Source organism: Syzygium oleosum, unplaced genomic scaffold (genome assembly GCF_021117445.2).
Source record: "Syzygium oleosum isolate NSW1041296 unplaced genomic scaffold, Sole_v2.1 Sole_v2.03, whole genome shotgun sequence".
Classification (NCBI taxonomy): domain Eukaryota; kingdom Viridiplantae; phylum Streptophyta; class Magnoliopsida; order Myrtales; family Myrtaceae; genus Syzygium; species Syzygium oleosum.
This window is the reverse complement of record NW_026607487.1, coordinates 19,022,781-19,040,225: the sequence shown is the minus strand read 5'-3', so window position 1 is coordinate 19,040,225 and position 17,445 is coordinate 19,022,781. Positions and strand designations below refer to the sequence as shown.

Below are 17,445 nucleotides of genomic sequence, written 5' to 3'. Positions count from 1 at the left end.
AGACGTGATTTTGCATCTACCACTCGAAGATGTTGATGAATATCAATGGAACAAAGATGAAGATTTTTGTAGAGATTACTTGTTAACCTCTTTAAATCCTCGTCTAGCTATGACTTATAGTGAGTTTAAGACAAAAGAGATATGGATCACTTGAACGCTCGCCCAAAAACAAGAGGGGCTCTCTAAAACTCTTCTAGCGGAAAAGGTCTTTGACTTTAAATTCAATATGAATTCGAGTATCACCTCTCAATTAATTGAACTTGAGAACATGAGGAACAGGTTGAAAGAGGATAACTCGATATATCCGATAATCTCTTTATTGGTCTTGTGTTGAGTAAGCTACCTGCTGAATGGAGTTCTTTCAAGACCGAAATGCACAGAAACAACATATGAGACTGGATGAATTAAAGAGGTATATTCACATTGAATATCAAAACATATCTAGGAAGAGTTTGGAACAAGAAGGACAACAAAAGTCGCTTGCCAACTTAGTTTCACATTCCAATAAACCTCGTAAAGGTTCAAGTCATCAAAAGGTGAATCTTCTTCACGCTTAGAGGCCAAAAAGACTATCTTCAAAAGGAAGAAGAAGGGCAAGTGCCATAACTATGGAAAGTGGGGTCACCGGGCAGCAGAGTGTAAGCTACAAAAGAAGCCAAAGAATGACACACCACAAACCGCGACTAATATGTTAATTAGTAAATCTAAGCCTCAAGCCTTCATTGGAATGATGAAGAATGGAAAGGCCGGCGTCTCCTCGAGTGGTGGTTAGATAGTGGCGCTACTTGTCATGCTACAAATGACATGAACTCACTCACCGAGGTCATAGAAGTGAAAGACACCGTAGAAAATTGTAATGGTGGTGAGGCAGGTGACTCATGCCGGAACCGCAAATTTGGTGCTTTCTTCGTAAATTACTAACTTCAAACATGTTAGAGTAGTACCTTTACTTAAAAAGAATTTGATATCTATGAGTTTACTTGATAAAGTCGGTATGTCCTTTTCAACTATGAATGGTAGAGTAACTTTATCTCGTTAACTCATGTTATTTCGGTTGTGCATTCATGGTTAATGGTATGTATAGGTTGAGTTTAGATACCGATAGCATCAACCATATGAATTCTACTTTGATTGATCCAAAGTTGTTACACAATAGACTTGGACATGTGAATTACAGGAAAATGCAACATCTAGCTAAAACTCACAACATTCCATTGGATACTTCTATTCGATTTGACAAATGTGAAGTGTGTGCACAAAGCTAAGATCACTAGAAAACCTTTTAAGTCGGTTTCTAAAAGCACACAACTTCTTGAGCTAATACATTCGACCTTTGTGACTTCATAAATTACGTTACTAGAGGTGGTCGGAAATATCTACTAACATTCATAGACGATTTTTCTCGATATTGTCATGTTTATTTGTTGAAATCGAAAGATGAGGTTTTTGAAAGTTTAAGATTTTCAAGTCTAGAGTAGAAAATCAACTCAACTTGAAAATTAAGAGGTTTAGAAGTGATAGAGGAGGAGAATATACAATGACAGGGTTCAAGGACTTTTGTGCTTCGTAGGGCATAATACTTGAAACCACCGCTCCTTACTCACCCCAATCAAATGGTGTTGCCGAGCGTAAGAATAGAACGTTAACCGAAATGTTAAATTCCATGTTACTTACATGCGGCATGCCTTCCTCCTCTGGGAGAAGCGCTTCTAATCGCTAATCACATCCTAAACAGGTTTGCCGCACTCTAAGTTGTCTATGACACCTTATGAGATATGGCATAAGTGTCCTTGTAGATATGATACTCTTAAGACTTGGGGTTGTGTTGCTTATGTAAGAATATAAGATCCTAAAAGACCTAAAGTGGGACCTAGAACCATTACTTGTGTATATCTAGGTTGTACGGAAAATAGTGCTGCAAATAGATTTTTAGATCTATCTACTAATATAGTGATAGAATCTAGAGATGCAGAATTTTTCGAGAACAAGTTTCTCAGAGATCATGGCTTGAATGTTTCTGGATCTACAGATATGATTTCAGAGTCTCCTATAGAATTTGAAGCAAGCTCTTCTGACACTAATTCCCCACAGCTGACTGTTGAACGAGTTCCAGTTAGAGTATCTACAAGAGATAGAGTTTCCAAAAATTTTGGTGAGGACTTTGTTACTTACCATCTAGAGGATGATCCATTCTCCTATCAGGAAGCAAAGAGATCTAGGGAATCCCTACTGTGGGCAGAAGCCATAGATGATGAAATGAGCTCTCGCGTAGAACCACACTTGCGCCTAGTCCATTTGCCAAAAGGGGCTAAGGCTAGAGGTAAAGTGGGTATTGAAGAAGAAACCGAATAGTGATGGATCAATAGCCGATACAAAGCACGTTTAGTAGCTAAAGGCTATAAATAGCTGAGTGGAATAGACTATTTTGATGTCTATTCACCTGTGTGTCATCTATCAACTATAAAAATTCTTCTTGCTTTGGCATTTATTGAACACTTTGTAGTGCATCAAATGGATGTAAAGACAGCTTTCCTAAATGGAGAGTTAAATGAGGAAATCTACATGGAACAACCGGAAGAGTATGTCATGAAAGGTCTTGAGGACAAAGTTTGTAAATTGAACAAATCTTTGTATGGTCTTAAACAAGCACCTAAGATGTGGCATCTTAAATTTGACAAAGTGGTAAAGAGTTATGACTTTCAGTCTAGTTATTCAGATAAATGCCTTTACCATCGTTCTATGTCAAATAAGATAGTCATCATTTGCGTGTATGTTGATGACATGTTAATTCTTGGTTCCGATCATTCTGTAGTGAGTGACGTGAAAGCTACTTTAGCTAAAGAATTTGACATGACAGATCTTGGTATTGCTAATACCATTCTTGGTATGAAAGTAAGCTTTGAAAGGCAAGTCATCTCCTTAGCCGCTCATTATATGGAGCAACCGCTTTCTACCTGGGATACAAAGTGAGTGTAAACCAAGTGCGACACCATGTGATTATAATAAAAGACCGAGTCCTAATGAAGGGACCAGTGTCGATCAGTTAAAGTACTCGAAAATGATTGGTAGTCTCATGTATGCTATGAGTTGCACTAGACCTAACATAGCCTTTACAGTTGGCATGTTGAGTCGTTTCACTAGTAATCCTAGTAAAGAGCATTGGGATGCCCTCAGTAGGCTGATGAGATACCTTAAAGGTGCTAAAGATTATGCTCTATGTTATTCCTGTTATCCTCCAACTGTGGATGGATATTCTGATGCCTCATGGTGCTCAGAAATTGGAAATATTAAGTCCACTAGTGGATATGTATTCACTTTGGGTGGAGCTGCTATTACATGGAAATCCAAAAGATAGACTTGTATTGCATTGTCGTCTATGGAATCAAAACTTTTTTCTTTAGCCTCAGCCGGCGAAGAGGCAGAGTGGATAAAGAATATGATTATGGATATTCCTTTGACTCAGCTAAAGATTAATTCTTTAAACTTGTTCTGTGATAATCAAGCCGCTGTCCAAATCGTCAAGAATGCTCTCTTTAATTCCAAGAGAAGGCATGTGAGTTAAGACATGCGTTGTTGAATTATCTGTGCGAACAAGGAGTTATCACCTTGATCGATGTGCAATCGACGGATAACATGGCCGATGCTCTCACGAAGGGTATGCCTACAGATCGATTATTCAAAACAGTGGGGGAAATGGGGTTAAAGACTATGTAGATACGTCTTAATTACCATTTACTTACCTTCTAATTGTATGTTTTGCATTATCGAATCTTCCTTTGTTGGCCACAATGATAAGCACAGTTTATGTGTTTCATCGATGTTCATGGTTGCTGATTAATTTGAAAAGGGTGAGTTTTCTTATTCCAAACTTAATGAAGATGACGTTAACCCAATTCAAAGGTTCTATCTGGGGAGCTTGTGTCATTCCAAACTTGATGATACAATCCAACTAGGTTGGACTATCCTTTGGTTAAATGATCTCATTCCAAGCTTGATGCTAGATTATTTGACTTTAAGGAATTAGTAATTGTGACATTCCAAATTGAAATATAGAGATAGTTGTTTGCATAAGAAGCCTGTTGGTTATTGTAAGTGACATGACTATTGGTCCTGTTCTTTGAAACTAGACAATGGTTATTCACTTACAAATAAACCGAAGTTGATGGCTCTTTGTAATTCAAACTGTTTAGGCCTTGTTCATAGTTTATGAAACTGGCTTGATGCTTATGAACATGATATTATGATGCTTTATGACATTAATATATGTTCTTCTCTGCCTGATTGAATTCAGAATAATATAAAATTCATATTTGACATTCTACAGGGGATGGCAGAGATGGAGGAGAGCTTTACTAGGTGGGATCCTGACAAAGATGATCTACTAGATGAATGAATATATCATTTAGAGTATGTAGGGACTTGACAAGTCACCTGCTATTGCCCATTTTGATGGAGTCCATTTGCTTGAGACTTCCATTTTGCTATATCTATTTTGTGAACATTATTGTGCTTGGTTCTTGTATTTATAAGGCTTTGGACTATTTTGGATGGCCTATTTATAATTGACTGTTATGCATATGTTGGTTGTGAACTGATTCTGAGATTTATTTTGGATATTGGGATTTGGATGAGTTTAGACCGAATCAAACTCTTCATATTTAATTTTATGTGCCGATCTCGAATGTATTCATGATAAGGATGATTCACTTATTTAGATTGCAAATTATGATTGAGTTTAATATTTAGAGCTAAAACTCTTTGACCGATCCAAGTTGATTGTCTTGGACTGAATGTGGATGATTCATATTTGTTTGAACATTACACTGACCACCGTATTGGATTGTGCGTATGGTGAACATAGAGAGATTGCTGATATATTATTAATATAGTCCAAATAATATGTTCACATACAAGCCCAATAGGTTTAAAGCATTTATTTTTTTTCATATTTACTGTCCCAATAAATTACATATAAACTCTGCGTTTACCTACGCCAAGTAACACCGCTGAAATGCTCCAAACTCGACGCCTCTTGATGTAATACTTCAAGCAAAACACTATCTACTCTCTCAAACCCATAATCTTCAACACAAACATCACATCTGGATGGTTTGTAGGGAAACCTATCATGGGTTTAAGGGCTCGTTACACCCCTCCGAGCCAATAAACTCCAAAGCACAATTCGAGCAAGTCTAGACAAATAATTTCCTAATGTGGATCGGGCTCGCCCATATAGGCCTCGCATGGACCTGCCTAAGGCCCAATCATTCCGCGTCAAAATTTTTAAATTGGTGGGCAGAAACTTTTAAGCTACCTGACTCAGCCAGCTCAAATCAAATTTACTCGCAAGTAACCAGTTCCGAGACCACGGGCATATTGTTTCTACATAACGACAAATGCTTATTCAAAGATAACGATTAATATTGCGATTAACTGTTCGCTCGATTGGTTGACAGCCATGCCACAAATTCTTGTGCTTAACCAATAATTTGATAGTACAAGAATTCGTTTCAAACAATAATTCGATAGTACAATAATTTGTGGCATGGATTCATCATCATCCCCGCTATGGAAGGGACAAAACCCCTCGTGCTAATGCATCAAAGAATTCTCTAAACCGAATCGCAACGATACCTCTCTCTCTCTATCTCTCTCAGGAATCAACCCGAACTTGCTTCGAGCTTCCCTTTGCTCGATCCCATCAAACACTTTCAGAAACACATCCTCATTGGACCATCCAATACAACCATGTAAGTAAATACATAAACAAACGAGAAAGCTAAACCCTAAGCAACAACAAGAAGATCGACGACAAGAGCCGAACATAATCCTAGGATGGTGGCGATGGTGGTGGAAAGTACAGAAAGATGCCTCCTAGGACGGGAGGACGGTGGGCAGAGAGCCCCAGAGGACGAGAGAGGAAGACTGGTGCGCTTTTCGTGCATGCGTCATGCATGACGCCATCGCCATCTAATTATTTTTTTAACCTAGGTAGCCACAATATGTATCTCCCCACTCTCGATGATTTGAGGTATAATATACAGTTTTCTGCTTTTGGTTTTTGATTTGTGCGTCTCGGCCTCTCATCGATGCGTCATGTCTCCACGTGATTTGCGTTCCCCCTCCTCCCCCGTCGTGGTCCCCCCGCCCCCCCGCCCCCGCCCGCCATGATCACGACGATGACCCCCCCCGCCCACCATGATCACGACGATGATCTTCGTAATCTCGTCTTTTATTAACTATAATATAGTCTTAATCTCGCGACAAAGCCCTCCTACTCTCAGCTAAGCGCTCTTTATGCTGTGCTAATCACTGTTGCAGCCTTTTTTCCCCGATGGCTCGATGATGGAACGCTAGTGGGAGGCTTGGAGACAGATTTTGATTTGAGGCATTGATGTGAAACTTAGTGTTGCGAAATATCTCGAGACGGGATCCTGAATTTAGGGGATTTATTTGGGGGTGATGCGTTTTCGAGAGAGAGGAAGAGGGAAATGAGAAGAAATGAGAGGATGAAAGCTAACAATCAATTTGTGGTATACAATCACGTGACTAATAATTGAGAAGTACGTAGATTTTGATCGTCAATTGGACCGAGTTGATTCGTCACCGACTCTACGGCGGATTTTTCATTGTACTTAGTGGAGAGTCGATCGACGGGAAGAATGGTAGAGATCGAAGGGTCGAGACTGACGTTGGAAGTGAATGGGAACGACTGCGTTGTGATCTAAATAAAGTTTTAAGTGTTTAGAAATGAAGATAAAAAATAAGGGTACGAATGAGAATGGGGAGATTTTTTCTTCTAGCTACATCAACAGGAAAAGTGTCAAAAAAGTCCTAAACCTTTTGTATTGATGCCAATTTAGTCCTAAACCTTTTTTTGGTGTCAATTCAGTCTTAAATCTTTTGCATTTGTACCAATTCAGTCCTAAACCTTTTGTCTTTGTGCCAATTCAGTCCTTCCGACTATTTTTGGCCGGATTTTGCTAACGTGAACACCGATCGGCCACTGGCGCTGACGTCGACAACTTTTAATAATATTTTAATATTTGTTGAATTTTTATTTCTTTTTTCTTTTTTTTTCCTCCCCTCCCTCCTTCCTCTAGCCGGTTGTCGGACTGGCGACCGGCCAGAGGCCCGACCTCACCGGAGGCCGCGAGGTCGAAGGCCACTGGCAAGGCTCGCCCTCGCCGAATGGCCGCGAGGACGGCCTCACTCTGGGTGGGCGAGGCTCGACCCTCGCCAGAGGCTTCAACCTCGCGGCCTCCGGCGAGGTCGAGCCTTGCCCAGCCGCAGGCGAGGCTCGAGCCCTCGTCGGAGGCCACGAGGTCGAAGGCCTATGGGGAGGGCTTGAGCCTTGCCGACGGCTAAGCAAAGCACGACCTCGCCAGATCTGGCGAGGTCCACCCTCACCCAGCCATGGTGAGACTCGCCTTCGCCATTGCTGGCAAGGGCGAGCCTCGCCAGTGGCCTGCAAGGTCTCTGGCCTCTGGCCGGTCGCCAGACTGACGACTGGCTAGAGGAAGGAGGGAGGAGAGGGAAAATAAATAAATAAAAATTTTAAAAAATATTAACATATTATTAAAAGTTGTCCACGTCAGCGTCGGTGGCCGATCGGCGTCCACGACAACAAAATCCAGCCAAAATTGGCCGGAAGAACTGAATTGGCACAAAGACAAAAAGTTTAGGGCTGAATTGGCACCAATACAAAAGGTTTAGAACTAAATTGGCACAAAAAAAGGTTTAAGACTAAATTGGCATTAATACAAAAGATTTAGGACTTTTTTGACACTATTCCCCTACATCGACCCTGCCATATTCGAATGAATTTGAAGGGCTTTGCGAAATTTACATGGAATTTCTTTCGGCCTTCGACCTAATAAAATTTTATCTTAATAACTAAAAATTCCCCCCCCCCCCCAACAAATGAGCAATTTTCATATGTTATTAGGGAATCTTCTTTGTAAATTACGACAACCTTTTCGTCAAATTGCCAGATAAGCACAAGCATGAAGCACGTGATAAATTAAAAAATAAAAAAGTAAAAGGAAGCAACTAAGCTTCGCGCTTATTGATCATAAGGGGGTATAGCCAATAGACCACCAGAACTCCTCGTATGTGAGCAAAAAAAAACCAAAATAGTGATTATTCAAAAGCCAATATTTTAAACCTAGCTTGAATTTTCTTAATTTAATGTGGCTTTTCCAATTTATTGGATGGGCCGATATTAAAAAAATCCAAATCTTCCTCCCATCAAACGAGACACATCGACCCACCAAAAATTGGAAAGCATGCACTCGACAGCACCCGATTCTTCCCTTTCCTTTTCCCTCCTTTCCCTTTTCATCAATTATCGCGATTAAATTAATCTCGTAATCTAATAAATTATTCGTCTTAATTGTTGATTGCGATACTTCAAAACACCTACCACCACCACCACCACCACCACCACCACCACGATGGCGGACCCAAAAGAGGAAGAATAATACAAATTGACCCGTACGGACAAAAGGATCGAGCGAGCCCCAGAGCTGTCCAAATTCAATCTCCCCACCCCAATTTGGCCTTTAATCAAATCCGAGGTTGGGTTTGTGGGGGTGAATTTGGGATTTGAAAATGGACTTAGATCCCAATAAAATAACATTTCCGGGGGCTGATTTTTAAATTCGGAATAATTGGTGGGCCGGGAGAGGGGGTGGGGGTGGTGGGGGTGGTGGGGTGCCGTTTGGAAAAGGTCGCCGAAATTTTTTGTTTTGGGGAAAATTGCCGAATTGAGGTAATAACCAGGATCCGGAAAAAGAAAAAACTAAGAGGGTCAGAAAAGACTTTCCTTTCCCCGAAAGGACTTCCACTTTTGATATTTCCAAATCCGTCCTCGAGCTCCTGTTATTTTGCCTGAAGGTTAACCGACCTCGGAGCATCAGTCCATTGAGTATCTACTTTGATAAGACTCTAAAATGATAAAGAAATCGATCGCGTGCTCTCTGCAAGAAGCACTTTTCTTGCGCTCTCCATTCGTTTTGCTTCCGACCAGGACCTGTGCTTGTCTCGTTCGATACCGTGAAATTCTATTCGATGGAAAGAAAAAATAATATCAATTTTAATGAGTTTTGAATGTTGCAAATCAGCAATTGCGTTGGAAAATTCTACCATCGTGCGCGGCTCTTCCTATTGACTATTCCTTTGGAACGTTTTCACTATCTTTCCTCGATATTACAAATAATGTGATCGCATACAATATGAAATGTTCTCGCATCACATAACGGCGGCAATTCGAAATTATATAACTATCGTCGAGTCCCTATGTTTGACTTTACTCTATGAAGATTCATATGGAACCGGATACAGTTTAACGAGTAATTTATGCTAAAATACATGTTCCGGTTTTACACAAATTATAAAAAAAATTAACGACAATTAATAATTTGTTACTAGTTGTAATCAACTAATGAATGTCATAGCTAGATGCTTAAAAATCGCAGATGCGAGATGAACATCGTTCTGCCTCGTTTTGCAATTTGTATTACTTGAATTAAAACTTCCAACGCTAGTTTAGTGTTGACATAAGGATGATCAAGTGAAGTCAAGTTAGGGTTTGGATATAGTAGTTAAGCATCGCGTCAGATTGTGAGCTCAAACATTGAAGCCAACCGATAACATGAAAGGCACGACCACTCCATATTGACACGGTGCATCAAGCCATTTCTACTCACATGGCATGATCAGAAATCTAATTACTTTCGTCACTCGTGCCGAAAATCGAAATACATTGATCATCGGGATGGTTTGGTCGAGTTGACTAAGACTTGTATTCATATCATGTGTAATTTTCTTCGTCGCCGTTTAAAGTTTTTCAGTTATCTTTCGATTTTATAAAATCCTGCTTTCTCTAATGCGTTGGTTGAGGTTCGGCAATGATGGACTCTGCTCAAAGTAGGATTAGTTATGCTCCAAATGAACATTTGGGTAGCGAGTATGGAACTCCTTTTAATGTTATGTAAGAAAGCTGCTCGCAAAATGATGGGGTTGCCACTACGGGTGAGCAACGGGAACTGTCCGGATCAGACCGAACCAACCGATTCTAGGTGGTTCCCAAAGGCGCCGGTCCAGTTCTTAGTTCCATAAAATTGGAACCGATATTTTTCGGTCCCATTCCCGGTTCGAAAGGGTGGACCCACTCACTCAGATTGCCCGAATCGGATCGAATATTTTTTTTTTCCAAAAAATCTTTAAAGAAACCCTAATCACATATTCACACTTGCTCTTTCCCCGTTCTCTCTCACGCTCACTCTTTCCCTCTCGGCTCTCGCGCCTCTTTCACAATCACAAACCCTAATCGCTCTTTCTCTCTCACGCCTCTCTTTGCTCGACTGTCACTTACGACTCATGGCTCTCTCAGTCACTCTCTTGCTCGACTCTCAAACGGCACCATCCTCTCTTGCCCGACTCTCAGACAGCACCACCTTCTCTCACCTGAGTCGCGTCCGTCTCGCCCGAGCTCAACATCTCCCTCTCTCGATCTCATCTCAAGTCTCGACTCTCGCCTCTCTCTCTCTTGCTCTGTTTTTTGCATCTCACCAAGGTAATATCCAATTCCCTATTTTTTGCCCTTTTTCATACAAAATATAAATTATAGGCTAACAGGAATGTGAGGTTGTGGGATCTTGCAGTTTAGGATTTTGCTTATAATGGTGGAAGTGCTTATGGTTTTCAACACTCATGAGGTTGCAACCGGTTCCATTGGACCAACCGAAAACTGGATCGGACCGACCGGTCCAATCCGGTCCGATTCCAAGATCAGGTGATTTGATTTTCGGTTCTTGAGTGAGAACCAGATCACCCAGAGACTAATCACCCCTAATTGCCATGACATGCTCGTTCCTCCTCGTTATTGCGAGCGCACACGAAAGAGCTTCGAAAGGGAATGGCCGACCTCACGATCTCATTCAAAAATAATCCCATCGGGGCATCGATTAATTAACCGAAAAACAAATCTCAACAAGATGAAAAAAGGAGTAAGTATACCGATTGTTCTCATGATGTACACGAAAACTATTTCGAAAGTCAAATATTTGCATAACTAAGCAAATTTAACGAAGTGTTTCGTAAGGACTCCCTAACCAAAGAAGGGATGAGTGTCGATGGAAACGTAAAACGCTCCGAAAGATACAGAGAGAGAGAGAGGTCATATGCTCATATGTTTCGTGTTTCTCATGTGCCTTTTTGAAACAAATCCCAGCAATCCCTTCGCCCCATAAGAAGGAACTTCTCTCTCTCTCTCTCTCTCCTCTATCCTTCCTTCCTTCCTTCCTTTGCTGCTCCTATACTTGCACCGCAGTCGTAGGTAGGTGTCTGCGCGTGCGCGTGCGTCTGTGTCTGCCCGACCGAGAGAAGAAGGGCACGAAAATGGCGAGCCCCGATTCGAGGACCGCCGGCGAGAAGAGGGTCCCCTGCGACTTCTGCACCGACCGGTTCGCCGTCCTCTACTGCCGGAGCGACGCGGCCAAGCTGTGCCTCCTGTGCGACCACCACGTCCACTCCGCGAACCTCCTCTCCCGCAAGCACCCCCGCTCCCAGATCTGCGACAACTGCGCCTCCGCCCCGGCCTCCGCCCGCTGCTCCACCGACAACCTCGTCCTCTGCCAGGACTGCGACTGGGACGCCCACTCCGCCTCCCCCGTCCCTTCCTCCCACCTCCGCTCCCGGGTCGGCGGCTTCTCCGGCTGCCCCTCCGCCCTCGAGCTCGCCTCCCTCTTGGGCCTCGATTTGGCCGCCGACGAGGACAAGAAGTCGGGCCACTCGGGCCTCCCCCGGAACGATGGCCAGCTGATGCAAGAGGTGATTTCGAGCATGGAGGGTTGGGTGTACGGGGCCAGCGGAAACGGGTTCGGGTTTCAGGACCTGATGGTGCCCAACGACACGGCTTTGTCGGCTCCCTACCCCGGCGTCGTCAAGCAGGGATCGACGGGTCGGACGAACTGCGGGAGGCGCAAGCAGGAGATGCATAAGCAGTTGGTGGAGTTGCTGAAGAGGGATTTCGAGGATAATTCCGACGGCGGAGGCGGAGGCGGAGTAGGAGGCGGAGGGGGAGGAGATAATTTGGTGCCGAGGACGCCGAACAGGACGACGGCCGCGTGGCCGGAGGATGGGGAAGGGATCTGTGGGGAGCATCAACACGGGAGTGATGGGGTTGATGCGGTGGTGATGGATCATCATCAGCCATTTCAACAGCAGCCCACTTTTACTTCTTTGCTGATGTTCCCGACGCAGCGAGATTTGGAGGAGAGCGGACGGCGTGCCGCGGGGGTGGGGACTAGGAATGTTGGCGGCCAGAGTACTCAGGTTTGGATTTTGATTGCGTTTTCACTTTGGTTTACTTGATTTCTAGCCTTTTAGTTGGTCAGTTAGCTACGTCTGGTGCTTATAGTTCGTCATATGATCTGGGGATGGCTTCTTGCAATGATAGATTTCATGCTTTATTATTAGCGTGTGTTGATTACGAGTGGTTGGGGCTGGTGACTGATTTTCCCGACCGTCGTGCTCTTGGAAAACGGCCTAGTTTTCATGTCAGAAGCTCTCCAGAGGTTGTGTTGGGTTTAGGGCTGGATCTCTTTTTGGCATTCTTCATGTGATGATTTCTGTTTCTGGGAAAGCCCTTGGCTTCTTGCAGTGGTAGTGCTTCCTCTCGTTTTCACTGGTTTTGTAATCAATTTGGAATCGAAGATCAAGAACTCTCTCTCATGCAACTTTTTAGCGACGGGCTTTTATCATTCTAAGAGTGCAGCATTCTCGCGTTGATTATGGTTATGAGCCTATCATTGATTTCTGAGGACTTGCTTAGTCTTTCGCTTACATTGTTCGGTCGTTTCTGGCACACACCCCTAGGCCGAGCTTCTCTTGGACTTTGAGGACTTAAGTTCGCTGCGCTTTGATGCTGTTTCTCATTTTAATCCCGTTCTGTGATAGTATGTTTACTCATGTGATTCTTAAATGGTCAAACTGTTGTTTTGTGTAGTATGTAGTGAAGCTAACCGTTGGTATGTTTGCTTCCTCTCAGATCTGGGATTTCAACTTGGGACAGTTGAGGAGCCAAGAAGAAGCTAATGCAGTGGAAGTTGGATATGGCAAAAGTAACGAAGGTTTTATGATCAAGAGTTACAATGAACTAATGAAAGAGACATCAATCACGACTACAAAAATGTTGGGGGATGTGTACCAGCTGAATGGTTATGTCATGCCCGAAGATAGTTCGTTGTACAATGTAAGCGAGTCTAACGTCTAAGTACCTCCACATTTTTTCCGTCCTGATTCACGTCTTGCATTTATTTATCTTTATATCTTGCTCGACAAGGCCTGGAACGCTTTGACAAGAACTAGCTAAGAAACACCTGATGATCAAATCTTAGCTGAACATGAATTATGGTTTCGATAACAGTAGGTACAAGTATCTGCCTCTTGGATTGCACCATCCGTTATATTGTACTGTTTTTGTTCCGGAATAGATGCATAGACATTCAAATATTTTGTTCAAATTTCTTGTTCTTCTCCTGCCAATCTGCCACTTAGACCATCTTGAAGTTTCAAGATGGAGATTACCAGTTTAATTGTATGAAACATGCCTATGGCCCCCCATTATGTGCTGCATTTCTTGGTGTTGTTTGTTCCTGCAACCTGTAGGCCTAGGCAATGCTTCACGCCGTTGCATGTCCTTAAGATGTCTGAAGTTTGGTGTGATTTGATAACCGTACCTTCCGTCGATGTGATGGCTTTCTTATGCTTAAGAGCCACAAGGCTTAGCATTAGGCGCTTTAATTTCCTTTCTTTTTTTCTTTGAAATGAGACAAAGTTTTTTTTTTTTGTCTATCCTACTTTAACTTTCAACTCACTCTCAAACTTTTGCCCTACCTCCTTGTAGGGTGTGGAAGTCCAAAATCTACATTTGAAACTAAACGTCCCTACCACTGACCCTCTAAGAAGGTGGGGGATCGAACTCCCCACCTCCCCCTTCCCAAGTAGGAAGGGTGGCCACTAAGGTTTGCCCTAGTGGTTAAATGAGACAAAGTTCGCATCTAGATTTTGTTGACAAAAGATGATTGACAATATATCATGTCGAAATGTAATATATCCTTTGATCAAAGCTTGCAAGTGAACTTGTGTATATCGCATGATTTTGTGTGATGTTACTGATTGCATGTTACCAATGATACTGTGACTATATCATTCAATCATCATGTTTTCAAAACCTCATTCTAGAGAATAGTTTTTGTTTCCCTGTAAAACTAGACATGGTCATATGGGTTTTGTTGTATAGCGTCCCTGAGAAACTTGTTAAGTAATCAAATAAGAAATGTCACAGTTTTCAATTTACTTATGTTTCTCGTGATGTTCAATGCTTTAAATATCGTACTTTTTATATTAGTATATGCTTGACAAGAACCCTTTGGGCACTGTAGGAATCATATTTTGTTTTGGTGAATAGGAATCACGATTTATTTAGTTTATGTATTCAAGTCATATATTCTCTACTTCATTGAGACGGAAAGGCTGGTAACCTTTGCACTTTCTGATGTTACTGAGACAGACTTAGAAATATCTTTCTACTTCTACATTCAAGCTTCTCTTCTCAAAGTGAATATCAGATTATTTCTAACACCGCAGGCCAGTTCAAGTAACCTGGCTGCTAGCCAAGAGCCAGCAACATCTGAGAGTAACAACTTACCCGTGCCCAGGCCATCGTCTGGTTCAGCTCTTGCTAAAGCTAAAGGCTCTGCTAACTCCAAGAGTTACAATTTTGCGGATCAGACATTGATCACGAGTGGCAGTGAAACAGTGGTGAAGACAAAGGCCGACTTGGAGTTACTGGCTCAAAACAGAGGCAACGCCATGCTCCGTTACAAGGAGAAGAAGAAAAACCGGAGGTGTCTTTTTGTCTATCCTCTTCTTTTTTCTTTCCAGCGCATAACAGCTTCCCCGCTTTAGGGCACTTCTTCGCGAGCATTAAACCATCGATTCTTTCTCATCACGAACAGATACGACAAGCACATAAGGTATGAGTCGAGGAAGGCGAGAGCTGACACTAGGAAGCGAGTCAAGGGTCGGTTCGTGAAGGCTAGCGAAGCCCCTTGATTGGGTTGCCTGTAGTTGCCAGATGAGCTGCTCCCTTCTTTACTCTCTCTCTCTCTCTCTCTCTTTTTTCCCTTAATTCTTTGTTTGCTTGTAAATAATCTTTTGACAATCAGTCTCTCCCCATGTTGTAGTGTATGATTTGAGCAAGTCTTAGATTACGTGTGTTTGCTGTCATTACTCATTAGTCATCCCATCCTTTTCATCTTTCATATCAGCATTCTTGCTCGGAATACCTGATGATTAGTCCAAGAAGGCACAAACTTTTTTTTTTGGGTTCACTTTTTCTTTTCTCTTTTTATCATAAAGGGTGATTTTTTTTAAAAAAAATTTGGGATCAGAGGTCATTGAGAAGGTATCTGAGACCAAGTTAGCCCAATAAGTAACTATGGTACCTTCCTCCTCTTCGTAGAGATTCTTGTGTTTCAGACAGATTTGAGTCTTTGATGGGGGCTTTAGAAAGAACTTTAGTCTTCAATCTTTGAAAGGGAAGAGGCGTAGGTAGAAACTACACAAGGCTGGTCATTGCTTATTGATTGTGAATATCTCAGCTCTATATGGAACTTTTGGTGATGCAACTAGGTAAGATAGCAAAATTTCGATGAAATAATATGAACTGAGATTCGCAAATCGGCTGAAATGACTCAGCTTGACGAGTTGATTCGTCGAACCCTAAAACTTCATGAGTCAAAAGTACTAATCCTTGTAAGGTGTTCGGTTTTCTATTGTGTCGGTTTTCAATTTCTCTCGGATGTGTTAATAACTTAAAAGCATTGACCAGGTATGTATTATCATTTGCCAAGAACAAAAGAGAAAAGTTCAACTGCGCCCCCGGGAAGCTCTAAACCCTAATCCAGTCTGGCTTATATTATGGGCCGTACTGAGTGCTAGGACAAACCCTATTATATTAATCTGATATTATTCTGATATCAAGCCAAGTTATTTGACTCCTTTGCTTTGTACTAGACTACATGCACGCAGAAATTATTACAAGTTGCTACATGCAAAGCGTCAGAACTACATGCTATTGTTTGATTATTAGAACTTAGAACGAGATTAGGAGAAACTATGAAACCTTGAAAATCTAAGGTTTCATTTGTTTTTGGGAAAATGAACAATTCGAAAAATATTTTCTTAAAAAAAATCGCTTAAAATAATTAGTCGATAAAAAAATATTTTTGTTATCGACAATAATTTATGTTTTACATATATCTGTGGACGATGAAAATATTTTTCAATTAATTCATTTTTAAAAGTAATATAATTGATCATTTTTAGAAAAATGTGTCCAAATCATTCATTTTCCGCAAAGCAAATGTATTCCTAGGGGAAAAGGAAATGGGAGAGATGTCATCTATGTATCAAAACGGTGATGACCAATTTTAAAATGTTTTGGATGTCTTTGTTATCTTCATTTAAGAAACTAAAGGAAATGGGAGTGATGTTATCTATGTATTAAAACGGTGATGACCAATTTAAAAATGTTTTGGCTGTCTTTGTTATCTACATTTAAGAAACTGAGCTCGTTGTTCATGAAATCGATTACATTTTGACCGTTAATTCTGAATCTCAATGTGCATGGCTCGAGACAACCCTCAAGATCACTTGATTGGGAAATTTATAAAGATGTGCTAATTCCTTAAAAAAACTCTTTACTTTAAGTCTCAAATTTACTTCAAACTTTTTTTTGTCTAAAAAAATCACAAACTTTTACTTTAATACCAAATTTGCCCATAATTCCAAAAATCATCATTAATTTCTTCAAAATAATCAACATCAAAACCACCTAGAAATTTATTATCAAAACATGCATCTTCATCAATATCCTCTCCCTCGTATGGATCAACAACAGCCTTTAGATGTTGATAAGTTTGAAAATTCAGTTGGTGATTTTTGGACAAGTGGTAAATGGGGGTAGATTTGAGACTAAAATGAAAGTTGGTGATTTTTTCTGAAACAAAAAAAAAAGCTTGAGGCAAAATTTGAATTGGATCTTAAGTTAGGGAATTTTTAAAGAATTAGTGCTTATGAAGTTTGATTAAGGATTGACCAAGATAATCTCTGATTGTGCTTTTTCTTATTAAAGTCCAAGTCCCATGGTGTTGCCAGCATTTTATGTGATTGAGTAATATACTACAAATACTAAGACCGATCCATAAAATTAATTTACTAAATAACATAACAATCTTGACTAAACATTACATAAATTGTTCGTGCGCAATATATTATTAAGAGTCCGCCACATCATTTTAGTAGTCAATTTCAACATCTCTGGCGATATTGTTTAATATTACAAACAATAGTAGAAAAACAAAGTAAGATGTC

The 17,445-nt window shown here is 41.2% G+C and overlaps 1 protein-coding gene across 1 annotated transcript; it reads left to right on the top strand.

Moving 5' to 3' along the window:
• The first annotated feature begins 11,290 nt into the window (after nucleotides 1-11,290).
• On the top strand, nucleotides 11,291-15,401 carry LOC115672072 (zinc finger protein CONSTANS-LIKE 15-like). The gene is made up of 4 exons (XM_030593830.2): nucleotides 11,291-12,339; nucleotides 13,055-13,258; nucleotides 14,656-14,915; nucleotides 15,027-15,401. The coding sequence occupies exons 1-4, from the start codon at nucleotides 11,404-11,406 to the stop codon at nucleotides 15,121-15,123; spliced, it is 1,497 nt and encodes a 498-aa protein (XP_030449690.2). The 5' UTR covers nucleotides 11,291-11,403; the 3' UTR covers nucleotides 15,124-15,401.
• The last annotated feature ends 2,044 nt before the right edge of the window (nucleotides 15,402-17,445 follow it).

Excerpts from the sequence above, each read along its gene's own strand:
- LOC115672072 (XM_030593830.2), top strand. The coding sequence starts at position 11,404 with ATGGCGAGCCCCGATTCGAGGACCGCCGGCGAGAAGAGGGTCCCCTGC. Across the intron at positions 12,340-13,054 it reads TTGGCGGCCAGAGTACTCAG|ATCTGGGATTTCAACTTGGG; the intron begins GTTTGGATTTTG and ends GCTTCCTCTCAG. Across the intron at positions 13,259-14,655 it reads AAGATAGTTCGTTGTACAAT|GCCAGTTCAAGTAACCTGGC; the intron begins GTAAGCGAGTCT and ends CTAACACCGCAG.